At 38.3% G+C, this 22,557-nt stretch overlaps 1 protein-coding gene and 1 long non-coding RNA gene across 4 annotated transcripts in view; one reads left to right on the top strand and one right to left on the bottom strand.

Moving 5' to 3' along the window:
- Positions 1 to 22,557, bottom strand: part of LOC109837090 (protein CTR9 homolog) — a 72,510-nt gene that overhangs the window by 9,351 nt on the left and 40,602 nt on the right. For 2 of the 3 annotated variants that reach the window (XM_020405174.1, XM_020405177.1), the window contains exons 10-18: positions 14,891 to 14,991; positions 14,708 to 14,800; positions 3,822 to 3,890; positions 2,074 to 2,166; positions 1,690 to 1,941; positions 1,388 to 1,468; positions 1,147 to 1,305; positions 677 to 772; positions 40 to 141 (exon numbers count right to left, since the gene is read on the bottom strand). In XM_020405174.1, coding sequence (XP_020260763.1) covers positions 40 to 141; positions 677 to 772; positions 1,147 to 1,305; positions 1,388 to 1,468; positions 1,690 to 1,941; positions 2,074 to 2,166; positions 3,822 to 3,890; positions 14,708 to 14,800; positions 14,891 to 14,991 — 1,046 coding nt within the window. The remainder of the gene's footprint in view (positions 1 to 39; positions 142 to 676; positions 773 to 1,146; positions 1,306 to 1,387; positions 1,469 to 1,689; positions 1,942 to 2,073; positions 2,167 to 3,821; positions 3,891 to 14,707; positions 14,801 to 14,890; positions 14,992 to 22,557) is intronic. The other variant, XM_020405175.1, reaches the window with a different exon arrangement.
- On the top strand, positions 11,497 to 12,799 carry LOC109837091. The gene is made up of 3 exons (XR_002246182.1): positions 11,497 to 11,584; positions 11,683 to 11,783; positions 12,758 to 12,799. It is a non-coding gene; the product is annotated as an uncharacterized LOC109837091 (long non-coding RNA).

The raw sequence follows: 22,557 nt of genomic DNA, 5'->3' as shown, positions 1-22,557 counted from the left end.
TTGACTAAAGAAAAGAGCTGATGCATAACCAAAACTAACCTCCGAAAATATATCCTTTGAAACATTAAGGTGACCTTTTTCAGCCAAGATAGCTCCAGTACCATTGGCAGCATATAGGTTTCCAGGATGCAGCTTCAATACCTACAGATCATGTCAATAACAAATTATGATTAAAACACGGTTTAAAGGATGCAAAAAAAAAGATAAAAAAACACACAAATGCAGGTGACAAATTTTCAATATTTTGATCCATAAGTGTGCATGTGTCGCATCTTTATCCTTATTTATATCTGTGTCCATGTAACAATGTAATAGGGGAAATCTGTCCTGCCCCAAGCCAGACTTTAGAGCACACAGGAATCCACAGTAAGAGGCTGCCACAGTGCAAAGAAAACCTTATCTTACCAGGGGAAATGTTTATTGATGACTCATCTAGATGTAACCTGCATTCTCTCTACAGCATTTCAGTAACATGCAAAGGATAAACTTCAAACTCAAGAAAAATATATATGTTACCAGTTATGTAGAACTGAACTGAGCTGAAAAGGGCAGTTATTTGTTAAAGAATCTAAGGAAAGGTCACTGGGGTTCAATGCATAACAAGGCAAGTTCAAGAATGCAAGGAATTAAATATTTTAAAAATTTGGAGATGAAGAAACATAAGGTGGAAATATACTTTGGTATAGAGATCCTTTGCCTTTTCCAGATGCATTGCTTCAAAATTTGCAAACCTCTTCTCACAAGGAGTTGCTGCAAAGTAGTTCCAATTACCCTGCCAAGCTCAAAACAATAGCATCAGAACTGTGTAGACAAGTGACCTCCGTATAGAGCAGATGCCATCTAGGATGATAAATGCAAAAGAAAAAGAAAAAGATAATGTGTACATGTAAGAAATTGTGTGCTTTGAATGCTAGAGCTATGAATGCCTTATATCGTGCTTTGGATAAAAATGAATTTAATAGTGTTTCGGCTTGTAGCACAGCGAAGGAAATTTGGCACACAGTTGAGGCAATGCATGAAGGAGCATCACAGGTGAAGGAGTCGAAATTATCTCCAACGCTATAATCTATTTATTCATAAATCAACAGATAAAGTAGCTCAAAGTCATTAACAAAAATGTGTAAATTCAGACACTGAAAGACACACCAGGAAAAGAGTGGAATAAGAATCTTTCTCGTGAGTTGCCTCTCTGGCAGCACGAAAAGTATCTTTTGCCCTAAGCCAGTCATCATTCTTTAGTTCCAGGCTGCCAAGCATGCAGAGAGCATCATGGCACTTGTCATCGATCCTAAGAGCATCCCCTATCTGAATCAAGAGAAGCATCAGTTCCATGGCGTCAACAACAAAACTAGTAATGTCCTCCAAAAATAAACAATTCAACACATACCAAGGCGATGCTTAATGGGATGTTGTTTCTTGATTTAGCTATTGCAGCAAGACGCAAATAAGCATCAATATAGTTTGGATACTGAAGAAAAGCATAAAATACATTGATGGGATACATTAAAAAAAAATCATACAACAATAAACTGGAAACATCAATTGCAACCAGATGCCAAGATCCTGATTTCCTGCTAAGCACAAGATATTCTGCCACACTCTAGTGTTCAATTATCAAGTTAAAGAAAAAGTTACAGACAGCACACATGCACGCACACATATACAGAGAAGTTGGGAGGGAGGGAGGACCTTGAATAATAAAAACTGATAAAGGATGCTTGCTTTCTCAGTATCATGCAACTTTTCAAGCAATGTAGAATAGTTGAATAGTATAGTAACTTTATCCCAAGGCAGATTCAAAGATGCACCATCTTCTTTGAGTTGATGGAATGGACTCAGATCTCTGTACTGCATGGAGAAAGTACTGCAATCTACACTACCATTCAAGAAAGAAACCCAGATCCCATCCCCCAAAGCCTCCTTGAATGTTTGTGCCGCCATCTGAAAGAAAGCAAAGAAAGAAATTTGAGAGGCTGAAAAAGTTTAAATACAACAGAACTCAAGGAATCAAGCAAAATGCCTGAACTATAATTGAAATCAACCATTGTAGAAAAAATATAATATTTTACGAACCTCAAATTCACCCGTCTCAAAGTAGAGAACTCCCATATTGTTAAGTATTTCTGTTGGTACTCCTTTGTCGTCCTTCTTGGAGAGACTAAGAGCCTGTTATAGAATGAAGGGATGAAGAGCACAGCAGAAATTATGATAGATAAATCAAAAGGCTAAGAAAATGGTTTCACAAGAACTCCATCCTGGAGGATTAAAGTGACATTGGTTGACTTTCATTTTAAAACGCATGAGTCCAAATTGCAATTGAGATGTATGGTGTGACACTGAAGAAGTAATTCCTACAATCAAAATCCTAATTTCTTTTTTCCCTTTTTGTTTCTTCTTTCCCGTCATGGACCCATTCCACCGTCTCATCCAACTTACACTGATTCTTAGAGCTTCAGTATTCTAGAAAAATATATGAGAAGCAAATTTTCATTCTTTTAATATTTTTTTCATCATAGTGGTTTCTAAGTGGATGAGGCGGCAAAAAGGATCCATTATTTACTGACAAATAGTCTCACCAAATTCATCTATGTTCCTCACTCAAGTGATCATACAGAAACTTTCTCTGTCCAAAGGTAGAAAGGTTTTTTGATCTAAGAACATTTCTATAAATTTATTAGGCAAACGTGAAAAAACAACATGGAGATTCATCCACTGAGAGCCAAAATGACAGATGCAATATCTCATCGCTACCTTTGGTGTCAGTTACATTATTTGGGTGGGGCTCAAGTTGTTTACTTCAAAACCTGTTCTGGATTCCACACAATAGATAATCTATAATCAAATCATGATAGATAAGTCTCTCAACTTTCAAGCTATCTCATTCTCTATTTAAACTCAACAATGACTCTGTAATACCCCTAGTGGTACTCTCACATCGAGTAATTATAGAGGCATTGAGTGGTTTAAATGTGAGCTCTTAGATTCAAGTTGCAACAATTGCTAGCAATTTTTGGCAGTGGACCCAGCCAAACAATGTGTTGCGCTCAGTCAGTCTTAGGGCTCATATTGCGCCAATAGGCTCATGGACGGCCCGGCGCATGACAAAATGGTATTAGAACAGTTAGCTAGCCAACAATGGTGAGCTAAGTACTATGCGGGATTAAGTGCTACATTGTGTGAGCTCGGCATGAGCCACCCCTAGAACCAGTGAGAGCCACCTCTAAAATCCACATCACCTAGCGGTGATACCGGAATGGCCGTTGTCATGCCGCGATGAGAACGTCACGTAATTAAGGTGGGGGTGATTGTAATACACCCAATAATAGTTCCGCATCGGGTAATGATAGAGGCAAAGTGTTTTAAATGTGAACTCTTAGATTCAAGCTACACCAATTGCTAGCAATTTTTGGTAGTGGAACAAGCCAAATAATGTTTTGCACTTAGTGGGTCCCAAGGCTTATACTGCATCATTTGGCTTGTGAGCGTGGGACGTGACAGAATCACCAGTCCGCACAATTCTGTAAACATAACTTTAATCCTCAAAACTTCACGCTTCACTATAGTACCTGCGTTCCAGTTTCTAAGAGGAAAGGGGACGCTAAACTGTGAGGATGCAAAAGTAAAATAAAATAAAAATAAAACTGATTAAAAGTGAGACCAATAATTAGAGCACAATCGTAAGCTTTTGTAGGGGAAAGCAATTCAACACAAAATTCCAGCATGGAAACAGCTATATATTAGTTGCTAGATTCAAACCAAATGCAAAAGTGAATTATTCCAGAATATTAAGTATGACATTAGAAAGGGGGGAAAAGTCATACACTTCTGTATGCATCTAAAGCAGCTTGAGGATCAGATGATATCAACAATTCCCCCAGCTCAATAAATGCCTGCACCAAAATCTCATTAAAAAATGGGGTATTTCTCAAATATTCAAGAGATCATAATAGTGAGTAGTACATTATTGTTGAAGAGGATCCAGTTTGATAAAATCTCATAACAGTCCACAGTGTAAAGTAAAGCTTAGGCGAAAAGAGTGGTCTATATTTCGTACAGAAGCTTGGGAAGAAAGCTCTCAGATAACAAAGTAGAGAAAACAGTCAACAAAGAAGCACAAATATACTAAGGTTATTATATGATTTAACTCTTGCGCAGTATGTCACAAAAACTTGAAGAAGCTTCATAGGTATCTGATAAAGAAAATACAATTACTATAAAATGAATTTAGAAGTAATAACTACTGCTAGATTTAAACTATATCTTTATGACCGTTTCAATGTCTGTTTCTATATTCTAATCACCAGGTTCAAACAAAGAAGAAAACAGATCACTGCAATTATAAAGCAAATGTTACCATACTACTATATCCAGAATGTGCTACCGCGTTATATGTCAAAAAGTCATCAACCAAAAATCTGGAAAGACCAGATCTCAAGATACTTTATTAGCAACAAAATTCCAGAGCTTTCTTGAGCAGTGATGTTAATGATGATTTGAGCACGCAGGGTGTTATATCAACATATGACTAAGTGTTAATCCCTAATGAGAAGCCGACACATGTCCCACCTTAATGCCTAATTATCCATATTAGGAGAAGGATGACTTGAACGGCTTCAGCACTCGACCCTAGCGGGTCGACAATCTTCAAAGCCGACTAAAAAGGCGGTACTTATCAACCCACTCGCAGAGATCAGGAAGAGAGGCGTCCTCAATCGGCCTCTCATTCAAGCCGATCCCACTCCCCTTTAGCACTTGGCCCTTGCAACTTGACAATCTTCGAGGCCGACTAAAAAGACAGTACTTGTCGACCTCCAGTGAGACGAGCCGGAAGGCAGTATATCCTCGGGCCCCCACCGACGGTCGATTGTCATCACATTAAATGCACGATCAGAGTCAGCATTTCTCTAGCCCCGAAAGTCTTTATAACTAATCGGACCTCGTCAGCAGCATGCACATTTCGTCACCCTCACATTAAATGACAGGATGACTCATCCCCCTTTGCGGCCAGCACTTGTAAAGCAAATGCCGACGGAGCCGTCTGCGTGGACTTGACTAAAATTACCCATCTACACCTTTACATCTGTTATGAAAGGAAGGTGATGTCTGCTGATTAGGGTAAACATTTTCTGGCTAGAAAACTCTTGAACACTTATCTCCTTCTTCCCCACTCAAGCTCTGAACTGACTTCACCGTTGGAGAAACCTCCGAAGATACTAACTCAGACCTCTTACGTGTTTTTCATGTGCAAGATAGGACTCTCGGCTCAAGAATCAGCTGTCTAAAGAAAGATTGATGACCCTAGCACCCTTAATAATCCACATGTATGAAAGTACCCTAGAGTGGTTTAGGGGGAGGGGTGAATGAATAGGGTAATTGTTAATTTAATCCGATTTCGATGCAAAATTAAAACTTATAAAACAATATCCTAACAATATGATATACACTGAGATATGTAAGGATAAGCATGAGAAAATAGACAATATAAACACAAGCACAAAATATAAAGAATAATAATGTGCTAAAAATAATTGTAAACACAAGATATGATCACGGAGTTCGGTCAACCTTCGACCTACGTCTCCGTTCCTCACCTCAAGAAGATCGCCACTATATCTCAAAATCTATACAAATGATTTTCAAAGATCACCGATAACTTTTACAACGCACACGATGTCAATCACTCAAGCCACACTCCTCTAAGTGTTGGACTACCCGTGTTGACTTCCTCAAGTGTTTGGATTTACAACCTCTCCTTAGACTTTATAACCAACCCACTCCTCTTGAAATTAACCTCGGTCTCTCCCAACTACTCCTCTAAGTGTTCTTGTGTATTACAACGTGTTTAACAATAAGTACGGATAAGAGTTTTGTTCTCTAAACAAGTGAGAACGAAATATAAAGCTCTCTCAACGAATTACTCTCACCACGCAATTATACTAGATGTGGAATACTAAAACTCAAGTGGGTGTGTGTATAATCAATGAGTAAAACAAAATCAAACTCAAATCAATCTAGCATAAATATATGAGAATCAAAATATTAGTTAGCTAGAGGAAGAGTTTAGAAAACTTCTCCAAAATAAAGAGAGTTAAGAGAATTGAGGATGAACGCCTCAAATACGAAATTAAAATCTTTCTCTTTATGAAACTTTTTTCACATAAACAAACATATTTAAACTTTCTCAAAACTCTTGAAACAAACTGGCAAAAACTTTGTTATAATTTCCATAGTCCTTTCACAAATAAGTCTTGAGGGTTATTTATAGTCTCTCAACCAAAACAAAACAAAACAAATCAGCCAAAAACTAGCCGTTACCAGAAAAAGAGCAGATCAATCGACTGGTTGATTTTTTTGGTCGACTGATCAACTACCTCTTACAAGCACGGAAACATGTTTTAGTCGACTGGTCAATGTATCGGTCGACTGAAGATATTGTTCGATCGACTGACTCTATTGGTCGGTCGACTGCTCAACTGACAAAACTAATGCTGTAAAAACTACTTCTGGCAAGTTGACTAAAAAGTTTCATCGGTCGACTGAAAAGACTGTTCAGTCGACCGATCCAAGCATTCGGTCGACTGAAAAACTAATACAGCAGATACTTGAATTTTGCTGAGAATTTGATTTTCTAAATTCGATTTAAAATAGCAAAACAATTCCAAAAATAGTAAAACTTAGGAAAACGTTTATACATATGAAAATGAATATGTTAGAAAAGGAATTTCTAAAATAGCATTTTCTATTTGTGAAAACTCATTATTTTGCAAAACGATCAAAAATACGAATTTGTTGAACACTTGATTTTGATTAAACTATTTCAAACAAGTTTTGAGATACTTTTAAATGGATTAATAGACTTTAAAAAAGATGTAAAACAATATTATTAAGTCAATAATCCAAAAACACGATATATTCCCAAATAGATATATAATACGATAAACCGAAATAAAGTGTACGTGTATGGTTTGAGCTTTAAGTATAAACACATAAAGTACAAAACTAAACTCCTATACCCAAGCTAAGAATCTTCATGAAGTTCGATCTTGGTAGCGGGAATGAAACGATAGTGTCTTTGACTTGAATGACATCGCGCTTCATTCCGATTTCCTCCAACCTCCATGAATATCATCGTTAACGCTGAAGTCCATCCAACCTCCAACAAGATGCTTGTCTAGAATACCTAACTAGTAAACACAAATACTAGAAGACGGTGTTAGAAATTATTTGTTAATCATCAAAATCAGATTAAACAATAGGCTCATAAACATGAGACTTAAGAATCTCCCCATTTTGATGATGACAAACAATTTACATAATGAGGATAGAAAAACATGCATGATACCAAATGAATATCAATTTATAATCCTTTTGCATGATACCAATAGTAAGTAAAAAAACGAGATACTCATAATACACTTGTTTCTCCCTCTTTAACAACATCAAAATGTGGACAAAGATAAGAAAAAAAGTAAAAGCTCCCTCTACATATAAGCATGGTGAGTACAAACAGATAGGAAAAAGCTCCCCTATTAAAAAGCCACAAATCATATATCAAATGAAATATTAAGGCAATGACCATACTAATCACAATATGTGAGCAAACATACTAAGGCAAACACATATATATCACAATTCACACATATCACATAGTTCTTCCCCTTTCACATCCACAAAAAGAGATAGAACACTATAAGATACAAATATGAGAAACAAAAAAAAATTATGACAACTCACACTCAAAGTGACAAAAGAACACATATATATATCATCATAAAAGACGTCTTAATACATGCAAACTCCAAATACAAAAGACATAGTTCATAAACAAAAGTTAATACACAGTTTTAAACCAAGCATAAATAAGAGTAAATACATAGTCTGAAATCAAATACAAAAGTCACAATTATCGAAAAGACCGTCTTCAAACAATTTAGGGATTTAAGATGGAGGCATCTACTCTAGATATTGGTTCATGAACATGTTCATCAACTGTTGTTAAACCCTCGTCATTTCTTCTTGTTTATTCATCATCTCATCCTGTCTATTTTTAATGCTCTCAATCCTATCAACCAAATAGTTTAAAGTGGAAGGGATGCTAGAAGGATTAGAACTAGAAGCACGAGGAGGACGAGAACGAGTCTTAGAGGTAGAGGGATGAGAAGAAGACAGGAGAAGATGCAGGAATTTGAGAAACTAAAGGTGGAGGATTTATAAGCCTCATCCTAGTAAGACTTGTGCGATCAAACAATTCATGAACCCTGCACGTTGAACCCTGCACGCTGAAGAACGTCCAGAAACTAAATGGAAAGATAGCAGCGTTAGGTCACTTTCTTTCAAAACTTGCTGAGAGAAGCCTCCCATTCTTTAAAACGTTGAGAGGAAGCAAGGAGCTAAAGGAATGTATGAGATGGATGACTGAGTGCAGTGAGGCCTTCAATAACCTCAAAAGATATTTGAGCACCAAGTCACTGTTGAGTCGACCAAGAGAATGAGAGAGACCTTATATATCTACTTGGCCATCTCCTAAGAAGTCATTAGCTCTGTTCTGATCTAAGGGGAAGACAATGCACAGAGGCCGGTACACTATGTCAATCGGATCTTGAAGGCGGCCGAACTCAACTGCATTCTCATTGAGAAGACCTCGAGCTCCATTGCATAGAGCTTCGAACGAAACATCCTTAGGAGGTTAATTCTCATCTCGTTACAGCCAACGGTAGGAGCAAAAGAAGCTATCAGAGATCGTCAGAAGTTAACCGGAAATCACTTGAAGAAATCTAGGGTTCAAATTTTAGAGTTTAGAGAGTTTAAATGAAGCCTCTCCTCCAAAACTTATATATAGAGGTTCGAACGAAACATCCTTAGGAGGTTAATTCTCATCTCGTTACAGCCAACGGTAGGAGCAAAAGAAGCTATCAGAGATCCGACTCGATTATAAACGGACGGTTGAGATCAACCTCGAAAGTCAAATAGACTGCTTAAGAACTGAAGTGCTGCCCTTCGATTGACATACCATCTACTCTTTGAAAACGAGGCGACGCGAGTGCACCATCTCTAGTAACGTTAGCGCATCACATTAACAGTTGCCCCTTGCTTTCCTCATAAATGCACCTCGAATATTCTAATCATCGACTGTTCAAATTTCCCTAGTTTGAGTGAAAGGGGCTAGTGTTATATCAACAAATGACTAAGTGCTAATCCCTAATGAGAAGCCGACACGTGTCCCACCTTAATGCCTAATTATCCATATTCGGAGAAGGACGACTCAATCAGCTTCAGCACTCGACCCTTGCGAGTCGACAACCTTCGAGGCCAACTAAAAAAGCGGTACTTGTCGACCCACTCGTAGATATCGGGGAGAGAGGCGTCCTCACTCAGCCTCTCATCCAAGTCGACTCCACTCCCCTTCGGCACTCGACCCTTGGAGGTCAACAACCTTCGAGACCGACTAAAAAGATAGTACTTATCGATCTTTAGTGAGACGAGTTGGAAGACGGTGTATCCTCGGGTCCCAGCCGACAGTCAATTACCATTGCATTAAATGCACGATCAGAGTCATTATTTCTCCAAACCTAAAAGTCTTTATGACTTATTGAACCTCTTTAGCATTATGCACATTTCGTCACCCTCACATTAAATGATGAGGTGACTCACCCCTCTCTGCGGCCAACACCTATGAAGCGGATGTTGACTGAGCCGCCTATGTGGGCTCTGTGAAAATTACCCATCTACCCTTTTGAATCTACTATAAAAGGAAGGTGTTTTTTGTTGCTTAGGGTAAGCATTTTCTGGCTAGAAAACTCTTAAATACTTATCTCCTTCCCCACTCAAGCTCTGAACTGACTTGACTATCGTAGGAACCACCGGAGATCCCAACTCCAACCTCTTACGTGTTCTTCATGTGCAGGATAGCGGCTCAAGAACTAGCTAGCTAAAGAAGATTGATGACCCTAACACCCTTAATAATCCACACGCAAACCCCCTCTTAGATAACTAACATCAACACAGGAGAAACGAGAACATAGTCTAAGAAGCCCATAAGTTTTACCCCTCTTCTCTAATAAGCTATCAACTTTCTATTTTTAACAAAAAAGTCCCTAAGTTTTACCCCTCTCTTCTAAGAAGCCATTCTTTTTTTGACAACTAAGTCCCTAAGTTTTACCCCTCTTTTGTTAGAAGCCCCCCTCTTTCTTTTTTTAACAATGAAATCCCTAAGGTAACAAGAAACTTGGGGTCTTTTTGGGAGAGAGGAATAAAACTTCAGAGTTTCATTGTTATTAAAAAAAAGATACTTAAGGGCTTCTTAGCAGACAGATCAATACTTAGGGGCTTCTCTGAAGAGAGAGAAATACTTAAGGGATTCTTAGAAAAAAGGGGTAAATTTTAGGGGCCCTTTGGACTGTGTTTTCCAGGGAAATCCTTCAGCTAAATAAAAACTAGTCCAAGCTTGTTTTCTAGTGAGGTGAACTTCAATAACTGTTTTGTGACCCTGGACTTTCAACGGACTCTGAGATGGATTGATTGCATTTAATTACTACTACTATGCCTAATTCACACTAGTAGAAAACAGCACTGCCCAAACGGTTATTGCAATCGTTTGGGAAAGTCAAAAAATCCCAAACGGTTCTAACCGTTTGGGATAATAAACTCAAACGGTTAAAACCGTTTGGACTGTTAAAAAATCCCAAACAGTTGAACCAAACGGTTATAACCGTTTGGGATACATTAGCCCAAACGGTTAAACCCGTTTGGAAGTTTTGTTAAGTTCTTTTAAAAAAATTAAAAGTCTTTTTTCTTCCTTCCCCCCAAAAATTTCATCCCAGCGCGAAAAATTCATCCCCAAATATTTCAAGACCGCACCCTCTCAAATCCCTAACCCCCTCGTCCAACCGCGTCGAAAATCCCTCATCTGACCCCGTCAAACTCCGACCGCGGCCGCCGGCCAAGGCACCTCCTCATCCTCTAGGACTCTCGCTCCCCCGCCTCATCTTCGTCGGGGTTCCCTCATCTTCGCCGCGGGCCATCGTACCCCCTCCGCCTCCCTCATCTTCGTCGGCGCTCTCGCGCACTCCTCCACCTCCTCCTCCGCCTCCATCGATTGCATCACATCCTCGTCTTGCTCGTTCTGCTGGTCTTCGCCAACATACCTCCTCCTGCTGCTGGTCTTCGTCGGGGCTATCGCTCCTCCGCCTCCTCCTCCACCGCCTCCTCCGCGATTAGACTTCTTAGAAACGTAGGGTGAAATTTAGGGGTTGATTAGACTTTAAGCTCACAATTTGGGTTTGATTAATTGTAGGCTTCAGAAGAACATGGGATGGGCCCGAGAGGATATTCTGTGGTTTGTGGGTATACAAATTATCAGAGGATGCTGGAGGATGCTTTGGCGGATTTGAAGAAGAAACATATTAAATTTTAGATTTAGATATTTGATAAGTTTTGTTCATGTTTCAGGGTAGAGTTAGTGTTGCAGACATCATTGGATTTTCTAGTTCAGTTTGATAAGTTTTGTTCATGTTTCAGGGTAGAGTTAGTGTTGCAGACATCATTGGATTTTCTAGTTCAGAGATGATATCTTCAAAACCTGATGGTGAGTTGATAGTATTAAATGTTAGTTCATTCAGATGCTGTTATTAGCTTGCATAGGAAATGATTTGCCTTATTGGTATTTTTCCTTTGCTATTACAGGGTCTTTAAAAGCTTGGGAGAGTTATATTGATCTTGAAAATCTCCTTAAGCATGAAATACATGATGGACAATTAAGTTTCAGAGGCAAACAAGTACTTGAGGTAATAATTTAGTTTTAGAAATCTCTTCAGTTTTGTGCTATGACGTTGTTTCTTGTTTATTTCAGTGTCTTGTTCTAAAGTTAATCATTATCTGAAATATACTACAAAATAAAGCTGACCAGTTTTAGTTAAAGAAATAAATAAAGTGTGAGACTATTATCAATTTTGAGTCTTTTGACTGATTTAGCTTTTAAAATTATCTGAAATATACTAATTACATTGATAATAGAGGTAATAGATGATTCTATTTAGGGAGGAAAGTTAGCATGATTATTGGTTTCTATTTTAGGTTAATACACTGTAACTGCCTTCTTAGAATTTCTGTATATACCTTGTCAATGTTTTCAGTGCTTATCTTTGCTCACATTTCTGTTCTCAAATGTCAAATGGTAACAAAAAGTTATAGAAAACTAACAAATTGCAAGTATGATAAATTATTAGTTCCATAAGTTTGGTATATCTGATATATGACAAGCAAAATTTGGCAAATTTTCAGGTGATATCAAAGCAATTGTTCGGTGTTCTAAGAGAAAAGCACAGAGAGGAGTTCAATTCCTTTATCACTGAGAAAGTATCTCCTATTGCAGGAGACATAACTATTGAGAACTTAGGTATAAGTGACACCGATCTTAGAGAAACTTTTATGGAACAAAATCGATATTGTCATGAATGTAGCAGCGACTACCAATTTTTACTAGAGGTACCCATGATATTAAATCATTAAATCATATGCAAAAGTTTGGCTGCTATCCGATGACAGTTCTTCTTACATAAGAAAGTTGTCCCACTTATCATATGCATTTTATACCATGAAATGTTTTCTCTGTGCTGTAAATTTAGTATTGGGGTAATTTCTTGACAGTTGATGTAGGATCTGAATCTCCATGTTTACCCTGTTATGTATTTGGTCTTTTATTCAGGTTTGTCTTGCAACAATGTCAATGTTAAATCTTTTCGTTATTTCATATTCATAGGAACCCTGGCTGATTTGCTTGGCACTGTTTCACGTTATCGTGTGTATGGTAGCTTTCATTTCAAGGAAAAATGTCAACTTCCAATTTTTGTACTAGTGAAAGAAGCTCACTTGGTGCTCAACGAAAACGATCCTGATTGGGTGAAGAAGCTCACTTGGTACGACATTGTACTGGTTTTCAATGATGGGAAGAGTAGGGTCAGGCTGAGGATTCGATGCAACTAGCTCTACTTGCAGGGCTTTTGCGTGAACAACGATGGTAAATGGTTCGAGTTCGGAGATAAGCGCCTGATCGATAAAGACTCAAAACACTTCTTGGTTACAGGCATAACTACACTGCCCTGTTACGCGCAGCTGGCTTCGATCCAGCAGGAGGTCTCACTGAAGTCACTCTTGGGCGACAGAATCTCATGAACGCAGCACAATGGCTTGGAAACTCAACAACTGACGTCACGAAAAGAGCCCAAGCGCTGCTCATTGTGATTGGTATGTTCTGTGATTCTGCGAGGTTTATTCCGAAGTATAATCCAGTAAAGGTTGTGGCTCAAATCGTCGATGAACTACTGGAATATCTTGGCGTACTGCAGAGGGATCTGAGAACCTATGTAGCACGGACACGGATCTGACACGGCCATCAGACACGCTGACACGAGGCAAATCCTAAAAAATACATAGGATACGTGTGTTCGACACGTGTGTCCGACACGGACACGACACGACACGGCTTCATGTTATGCGTGTCCGTGCTTCATAGCTGAGAACTATCCATGCTCCTGCGGGTTGATCAGAGTGAAATTCTGTGGGTTTTAATAATAATGCTATAAGGAATAAATGTGAGCCTGCTAAGGTTTCCATGGGTTCGGAGTGATGTTGTGCTCCGGTGAAGTCTAAAGTCTTTTTTCTGAGCTACTGTAATGGGCAACTAGTCTTTTGAATGTATATATTTTGTCTCTAAGTATATTGAGTAAACATTGTGTATGAATATATAACATTGGGTATTTAGCAAAGTATAAGAATATTTTGATTTTATTGTGAGATGTTTAGTACTTTGTGTGAGATGTGTATATAAACATGTAAATAAATAAAGAAGCCGAAATTTTAAAACTATTAAAATAAATAGCCCAAACGGTTTTAACCGTTTGGGCGAAAAATTGCCCAAACGGTTTCAGCCGTTGGGCTAACTTTTGGCCAAACGGTTACATCCGTTTGGCCAAATTTTAGCCCAAACGGTTACAACCGTTTGGGCTAACATTTGGCCCAATAACCGTTTGGGCAACATCCCAAACGGTTGTAGCCGTTTGGAATTTTGCCCAAACGGTTGCGACCGTTTGGGCGACCGTTGGGGACAACTCGTTCCCAACGGCTTCAGTCCAAACGGGTGTTTTACGTCGCCCAAACGGTTGTAACCGTTTGGGAGGGGGTTTTCCCAAACGGTTCCAACCGTTTGGGCTGACCTGTTTTGTACTAGTGTCATGTTTAAATCTCCTTCTATTTCTTTAATTTCTTTACCTTGTTTAATTAGAGGTGGACCCTTCCCTCCTTCCAGAAATCTAATTCGGATTTTCTTAAGTAACTTAGAAGATATTAAAAATGTACTCTTCAATTTGACATTATAACCACTTATTACTTTTTCATCTAGAGATAAGAGGTAAACAAGAATTGGTAATAATAAAGATAAAAACGGTAGGAGTTTAATACTTACCACCAAGACAGAAATCAATTAAATGCAAGTCATAATTTAGGCAACACTATAAACAAGGTTTCTGGATAACACTAGCAGAAAATTCAGATTGGCATTGTCTTTGAACCGAATGGAATCCAATAGTGGTCTAGCAAACAGCGGGACTTGAACCTTTGTGCTCACACCTAAACATACTGATATTTTCCCTCATGATTAACACTTAAAGACTAGATCTTAAAGTAAATTCTTTCAACAAATAGGATAGCTTACTTGAGCATCTCTTGGGTCACTTCGAGTAGCCCTCCGAAAGATTTCTAACGCCTTTTCATTCTTATGAAGCTGAATATAAATGTGTCCAACAGTCTAAAGGGAGCAACAAACTAATCAGATTTGATCAAAAGAATATTCAGATATTGAAATTTCAAGATAAAACGTCTCTTCTATCTCAATTACCTTCAAGCATTCACAATTTTCAGGGTAAACCTCCAACACCTTCTCAAAGTTTGAAAGAGAACTTCTAAGATCTCCTGACTTTAATTGGACTTGTCCCAGACCTGCTCAACAGTGCACAACCAAAGATTAAGAAAAGTTAAAATCAAGTATGACAGTAGAATGGAAAAACAAAGTCGTAAAGTATACAACCATTCAACTACTAGCAAGAAACATGCCTCAATTAGTTATCATGCCTAAGGTCTGATTAGTTCGTACATAATATTTAACAACTAAGTCCTTACTACAGCTCCCTTCCACTGCACTAAAATTACAAAGTCATGCTGCTGGTTGAGGGTTATTATTTAATACTCTTAACAGGCCCCTTTAAGTTCAAGGTGTCTGCTGTTCAAAAAATGATATGAAATATGCGGGGCATTATGCAAACACATAAGTTTGTTGGAAATGAACTGGCCAACGAGAACGTGCAACAAAAAAAGTTGAGGGTGTGTACTGGCATTTATTAGGGAAAATATGACAAATTCATACATCTGTAGCACGAGGAATGTGTTTCATTTTGTCTCCTAAGTTTCTATTGTCCTCAAGTGATGGGTACAATTCCTGTAGTTAACCCTGCCATCACCCTGCCAAGTATATCTGTTAGTATAGAAGAATATTGGACCGTTGATTCCGAATATGCTGTCTCCTTGACTTTCAACCGCACAGAAGTTGAGGCTGTTTTCCCGGTAAGCAACTGCTCTGAGCCCTTTCTAACTCATAACTCCCAAATTACAAAAATGGTACTAACAAAAAGGATCTGTGTGGCTTCAATCACGCCACAAAGGCTAGGGCAGCTAAGTGACATTTATAAAGTTTAGGGGATCTCAAAATGGGCCAAACTTGATGAGAGTTTTTGAATTTACCCTAAATAAATTTCTTAAATGAGAGTTCATCAGTGTATTTGCCATATATGAAAAGCTAAGATTAGACTTTGGATCATCAAACCTAAATTCAAATCCATTAATCTGAAGGTCAAAACACTGTCTGATTGATATGTATATAATTAGATATTTGGCTATGGACCGGGCTATTTTACATATAAATCCATATCAGTAGTCATATCCTATTAGATATAGATATTTATTATCCATATTTGTATCAATACGAATACTGATATATCTGCGGATATCCGTGTCCATTCTGCATCCCTAGTTGCAATATTGCATATAATATCATGGCTATCTGTTATAGAAGAGAGATTCAGAACAGTATATCAGCATATGTTGCTGCACTCAGTTTCAAGTAAAGGTTTAAAAGGAGCAGATGCTTTTGATATTCGTCCATGCAGTATAAGATAATGATCTGGTCAATAATCGTTGTTCAAATGCAGCTTTTAAGATTCCTGCTCTAGTCATTGTGAGAACACTCATGAATTTTTTCCCCTAACCTTTAACATAAATATCCAGACCTTCAAGTCTCCGCTTTAATCTCATCAAGTCAAGGGACTAAGAATATGATCGCAACGTATAAATAACACCTACAACAGAATTTAATTATATATACACACACACATGTTCCAACAAATTGAAAAGATGTGATTCACATGCATCAAGTTCACCTTCATCTTTCAAAGAGTAAATTAGCCACCTACAGACAGGACGAGCCACATTGACTGACAGGTTATTCAGTTCATGTGATCATCAATCATCATGTAATTTGTTACAACGATGAACCTCTAGCAACAAGTTAAGCCCTAAGCTACAATTAAACATACAATTGCTGCGAGCTCAGAAAGATAAATCAAAATATCTGAAGCTCTAAGTTTTTATCACTATTGTTGGGACAAATCCGGAGCCTGATAAGGTAGGGTCGCAACGAATAGTAATGCGGAAATAGTAAAATTGAACACATAAATTTTCATGTGGAAAACCTCCTAAATGAATTTGGGGTAAAAACCACGGGCAAGAATAGAAGAATTCACTATGAGAAAATTTTAGGAGTTACAATCTCTCTTTATAAGAAGAATCTCTCTCTTTCTCTCTCTCTCTCTTGCTTGCTAGTAGGATTGTTGATATTAGTTGGCCCAAAGGCCTGTTGATAGCCCATTACCAAAAAGGCCCAGTTCCCACAAAACTTACCCTAACCCATCATTCGTTCTCCCTACCCGATGGTTTTTTCTTCTCTTCTTCACCGACCGCCCCTTGCCTATCTTTTGTCCTGCGCCGCTTTGAGTCCCATCTCCATCCTCTGTAGGTCGGCTCCTACCTTTCGTTTTCTTCCCTAGCCCATCTCTTCCTGTCGGTTTACCCCCATGATAAAGAGAGTGTTGAGGGAGAAGAGAGAAAAGGGACAGAGATCTGAGTGATCCTTTCCCCTTTTGTGCGATTCCCTCATAGAGTTGAGAGAGACTATGTAGGAGAGTGAGACTGAAGAGAAGAGGCGAGGAAGAGAGAGTTGAGAGAGACTCTGAGAGAGAAAGTAAGAGAGAAGAAACTGAGCTTTGTGCGATCCCCCTCCTGTGAGCTTTGTGCTCCTGTGAGCTTTGTGCTCTCATCCCTTTGTGCAATCCACCGCCGGACCGCCACTGGACACCGTCGGACAGACGCCGGACCGCCGCCGGACCACCGCGTGGGCGTGGGTAAGGTCGAGACCCTCTCCTAGGGTTTCGCTCTGGTATATCATCGGAAAACCCAACTGTTACCATTTTCTTTTTCCTTCGAAATCTGTTTTCGCTCAGGAGAATTGACAAGAAAAAAAAAATATCTTGCCTGTGTTTTCTTTCCGCTGCAGTTAAGCTCTGACCTTGTTGAAAATTTACAGTAAAAATTCTGTATTTTTTTTCCCGGCTATAGTTGCATTTTTTTTTTTTTTGGAAAGTAGTTTCTATTATTGTTTGTGCTCGTGTGAAAGACCAAAGAGAGTGAAACAAGAACTCTGTGTTCATCGTTCTTCTCATTTTGTTCGTGCTAGTTGCTTCACACGTTTTGAGCCAGATAATTATACCGAAATCAGATTTGTTCATTGTTTAGTTGCTGTTTGTTTTTTCTGTGTGAAAATGTCTGCTGCTAATCAATATAGTATGATCCAATATGTGATGGCTCCGCTTCAACGGAAATCTGATTTTAACATTTGGAAACAAAAAATAAAATGCATCTTAATTCAACATAAGTCTTTTTAGGGCTGTTGGTCAGACTTACCTAACTTCTGACACTGAAGGAAAAAGAGCTGAATGAACGAAAAGCTTGTTCACAATTTATTTGAACTTATCTGACTCTGTGATTAGAAAAGTTGGAATTTGGAATCTGCTAAAACCCTTTGGGATAACTGAGAACTCTATACTGAAACCTCTTTGCCCAGTAAAATGTTTTTGCTTGAAAATTTTTTCAAATTTTAGATTGGATATGTCTAAGGATATTGAGGAGAACCTAGATGTTTTCACAAAACTTATTTCAGATATTAAGTTAACTGGTGATAAACATATAGACGACTATACTCCTATTGCCCTTCTAATGCTATTCCTGACTCATATAGGATGTGAAATCTGCTATTTAAGTTGGTAGAGATAGGTTATCTCTTGACATTGTGGTCGACATGGTCTTAAGAGTAAGGAATTAGATTTAAAAACATTCTGGGGAAAATAAAAATTCTGATGAGTTTTGCATGGAGGGTAGGCCTCAGAATAGGTTCTAATAACCAAAATAATGCTAGTAATGGGGAATCAAGTAGGAAACAATTCGAAAATGGAATGGGTAGATCTAAAGTTAGAAAATGTTATAACTGTCATGAAAACGGTCACTTTATTAGAGATTGTCCTAAAACCTAGAAAAAATCAACAAATGATCATACTAATATGGCTGTCTATGAGGATGAAATAGGTGAAATTTTCATGATTTATTAATCTGTGTGATTATGCATATTTGAACTCTGTGTTATCTGATTCTTTGTTGTCAATCAGATTGGTTGGTAGACTCTGGTTGTACTTTTCATATGACTCCATTTAAAAATATGTTTTCAAACTACAAGAAATAGAGAATGGCTTTGTGCAATGGCAAATGAAAAGAATGCAATGTTTTAGGACTGGTGATGTATGCCTTAGGTTTCTTCTGGTTCTGTGTTTACTTTGAGAGGTGTTAGGCATGCTTCCTGATTTATGTTATAACTTGATTTCTTGTGCATCTCTAGAAAATGATGGTTTGGAGGAAAATGGGGTTAAAGGCGTTATGAAAATTCTAAAGGGTCTCTTGTTATGTTTTCTGCTGAAAAAACAAAATAACTTGTTATGTTTGTGCATGCTGAATCTGTGCTTGATTCTGTTAACTCTGTGATAAGAAGAGATGTTTTTAAGAAAATGAATTTCCTTGTTTACCTTTACATGTTCCTATTTCTGAATATGATGCCTCCAAATAAGGTGGAGCAAATGCCTATTATTAATCAACCTGAATCACATCCTGATGAATAATTATTGAAAATCAAGATGAGGTTATTCCTAATGAGGTGGAGCTTGATTATGCATGAGATAGATAGCATGCATATTTGAATTATTTTTTCTTTGAACTCGATGACCGTTTGGTAGAGTTCGGTCCTTTGTGGACTCGGCATGCTTTGTGTGTTGCCTTTGTGGCTATTAATCTGCTTTGTGCTTTTGCTTTGTGCTTGGGTAATTTTCTCCCTTTGCTTTGTGTGTTGCCTTTGTGGCCTGTTAATCTGCTTTGTGTTTTTTGCTTTTGTGCTTGGGTATTTTTTCTCCCTCTTGCTTTGTGTGTTGCCTTTATGGCCTATTAATTCTGCTTTGTGCTTTTGCTTTGTGCTGAGTATTTTCTCCTTTGCTTTGTGTTTGCTTTGTGGCCCTATTAACTTGCTTTGTGCTTGTTAGTGAGCTTTGTGATTTTTCCTTTTGAACTCGGATGACGTATGATAGAGTTCGGTCCTTTGTGGGCTTGGTATGCTTGGTGATCTTACCGATCTTTGTGATCTGAGTTTACTTGTGTATTGCTCTTTCAGTTGGCTTGTATCTTCTTTGTGATCATACAAGTAATAATTTGGCGATGATGAGTCCTGCAGTTCCGTGTTTTTGCTCTGTGCACTACCTTGGGCCAAAGGTGGAGATTGTTGATATTAGTTGGCCCAAAGGCCTGTTGATAGCCCATTACCAAAAAGGCCCAGTTCCCACAAAACTTACCCTAACCCATCATTCGTTCTCCCTACCCGATGGTTTTTTCTTCTCTTCTTCACCGACCGCCCCTTGCCTATCTTTTGTCCTGCGCCGCTTTGAGTCCCATCTCCATCCTCTGTAGGTCGGCTCCTACCTTTCGTTTTCTTCCCTAGCCCATCTCTTCCTGTCGGTTTACCCCCATGATAAAGAGAGTGTTGAGGGAGAAGAGAGAAAAGGGACAGAGATCTGAGTGATCCTTTCCCCTTTTGTGCGATTCCCTCATAGAGTTGAGAGAGACTATGTAGGAGAGTGAGACTGAAGAGAAGAGGCGAGGAAGAGAGAGTTGAGAGAGACTCTGAGAGAGAAAGTAAGAGAGAAGAAACTGAGCTTTGTGCGATCCCCCTCCTGTGAGCTTTGTGCTCCTGTGAGCTTTGTGCTCTCATCCCTTTGTGCAATCCCTTTCCTCTTTGTGAGTGATTCAACAGAGAACCAGTTCTGAGCCCCCCTTTCACCTCTGAAAGTGATTGAGGAACAGACCCGTACCCGAGTTCCCCCTTTGTGTTCTTGGTGGTGCACTGTGAGAGAAGAACAGTTGAAGAAGGACTGATTGAGCAGGCTTCTGAGCCAAACAACGACAACGTAGATCCTCAACAAGGATGATCTCAACTTAAGGCTAGGGGCCTACATATAGGTGATTTTGTGGTAGGTGTGCACTGTTGCTACAGTATTGGTACAGTGACAGTTGGTGGATCTGTGTTTGGTAGTTACTGTAGCGGGTAGATAGTTACTGTTACTTTTTAACAATCTCAGTAGCAAACAATCTTGCCTTCAACAATGTCCCATCCAAAGATTTGATTGAAAATCAATCATATCCTCATATTATTCTTTCTATATTGTTATTTTCATGTTGCTTATATCTCTGTCAGACCACAAGAGGATTAACACCAAACAAACTTGTCAGTGCTGACTGCCTTCGTAAAAAAAAATCTACTAGGTTACCTTTGATGTGAATTTTCTGCATATCCACTATTTCTTTTTCCACTTTCTCATGAATGAAGTGGTACTGGACTCGAATGTGTTTCGTCCTTGAATGAAAAGCTAGATTTCTTGCCAAATGCAAAGCACTTTGACTATCAAATCATCTTTTGTTCATGCCCGAGTTCCTCCAGTATCATTTTCAACCATATTTCATCTTTACTAGCTTATGTAGCTGCTATATATTCTGTTTCTGTTGTTGATATAGCCACAACTGACTATAGTTTTGAAACCCAGCTTACAGCTACGCCAGCAAGTACAAACACATAGCCTTGGTGGATTTGCTATTATCACGATCACCAGCATAATCAGAATCAACATATCCATTGATAATAAAATCTAATCTCCAAAACATAATGCAACATCTGAGGTTCCCTTGATGTATCTTAGGATCCTCTTTACAGCATTCTAATGTTCTTTACTAGGATTTATCATGTATTGACGAACTACTCTCACTGCTTGTGCAATGTCTGGTCTTGTACAAATCATAGCGAACATTAGACTTCTTACTGCTGATGCATACAATACTAGAAACATCTCCATCCTCTCTTCTTCACTGCTAGGACTCATACTGGAGGATAATTTAAAATTAACAGGAAGTGAGATAGAAATTAACTTATAATCTTGCATGTTGAAGCGCCGCAAGTTTTTCTTCAAAGAATTCTTCTGAGAAAGCCAACTCTTCCAATTAATTCTGTCTCGATAAATTTGCATCCCTAGAATCTTATTTGCAGCTTCTAAATCAATCATTTTAAATTTCCTAGCCAATTGTGGCTTCAATTCTCTAATACGATCTTTGTTGGGGCTTAAAACCAACATGTTATCAACATATAACAATAAAATAACAAAGTTATTTTTATCAAACCTCTTGAAATATGTACAAGGGTCTGAATTAAGTCTGTTGTATCCAAGACTCATGATGAATGAATCAAATCTCTTGCACTAACACCTTAATGTCTGTTGTAGACCGTACACAGATTTGTTTAACCTGCAAACCAAGTTCTCTTTTCTTTTTTTCAAAACATTCTGGTTGGAGCATGTAAATTTTTTCTTTAAGATCTCTATGAAAAAATATTATTTTCACATCTGGTTGCTCTAGATATAAGTCAAATATAACGCTCATATCCAGAACTATTCGAACTGTTTTAAGTCAAACTACAGGAAAAAATATTTCACTAAAGTCAATACCTTCTTTCTAAGCATATCGTTTTACTATCAATTTAGCACGATATCGCTCCACTTGATCGTCACCATTTTGCTTGATCTTATAGACCCATTTATTTCCAATGTGGTAGTGACACAAGTACCCAAGTCTTATTCTTATAGAGAGCTTTAATTTTTTCTTGCATTGCTACCATCCACAAAGATGCATCTGTGCTATTTGTAGTTTTATGAAAAGTTAGCGGCTCTCCATCCTTTGTTAGAAGAGAGTATGCAACATTACTTTCCGTAATATACTTCGAGTGTCAAGTCGGTGGTCTTCTCTCACAAGTTGACCTTCAAA

The sequence above is a fragment of the Asparagus officinalis genome, chromosome 4 (assembly GCF_001876935.1).
Source record: "Asparagus officinalis chromosome 4, Aspof.V1, whole genome shotgun sequence".
NCBI lineage: Eukaryota > Viridiplantae > Streptophyta > Magnoliopsida > Asparagales > Asparagaceae > Asparagus > Asparagus officinalis.
Note: the sequence above shows the minus strand (reverse complement) of the source record. Positions and strands in the feature narration are given on the sequence as shown.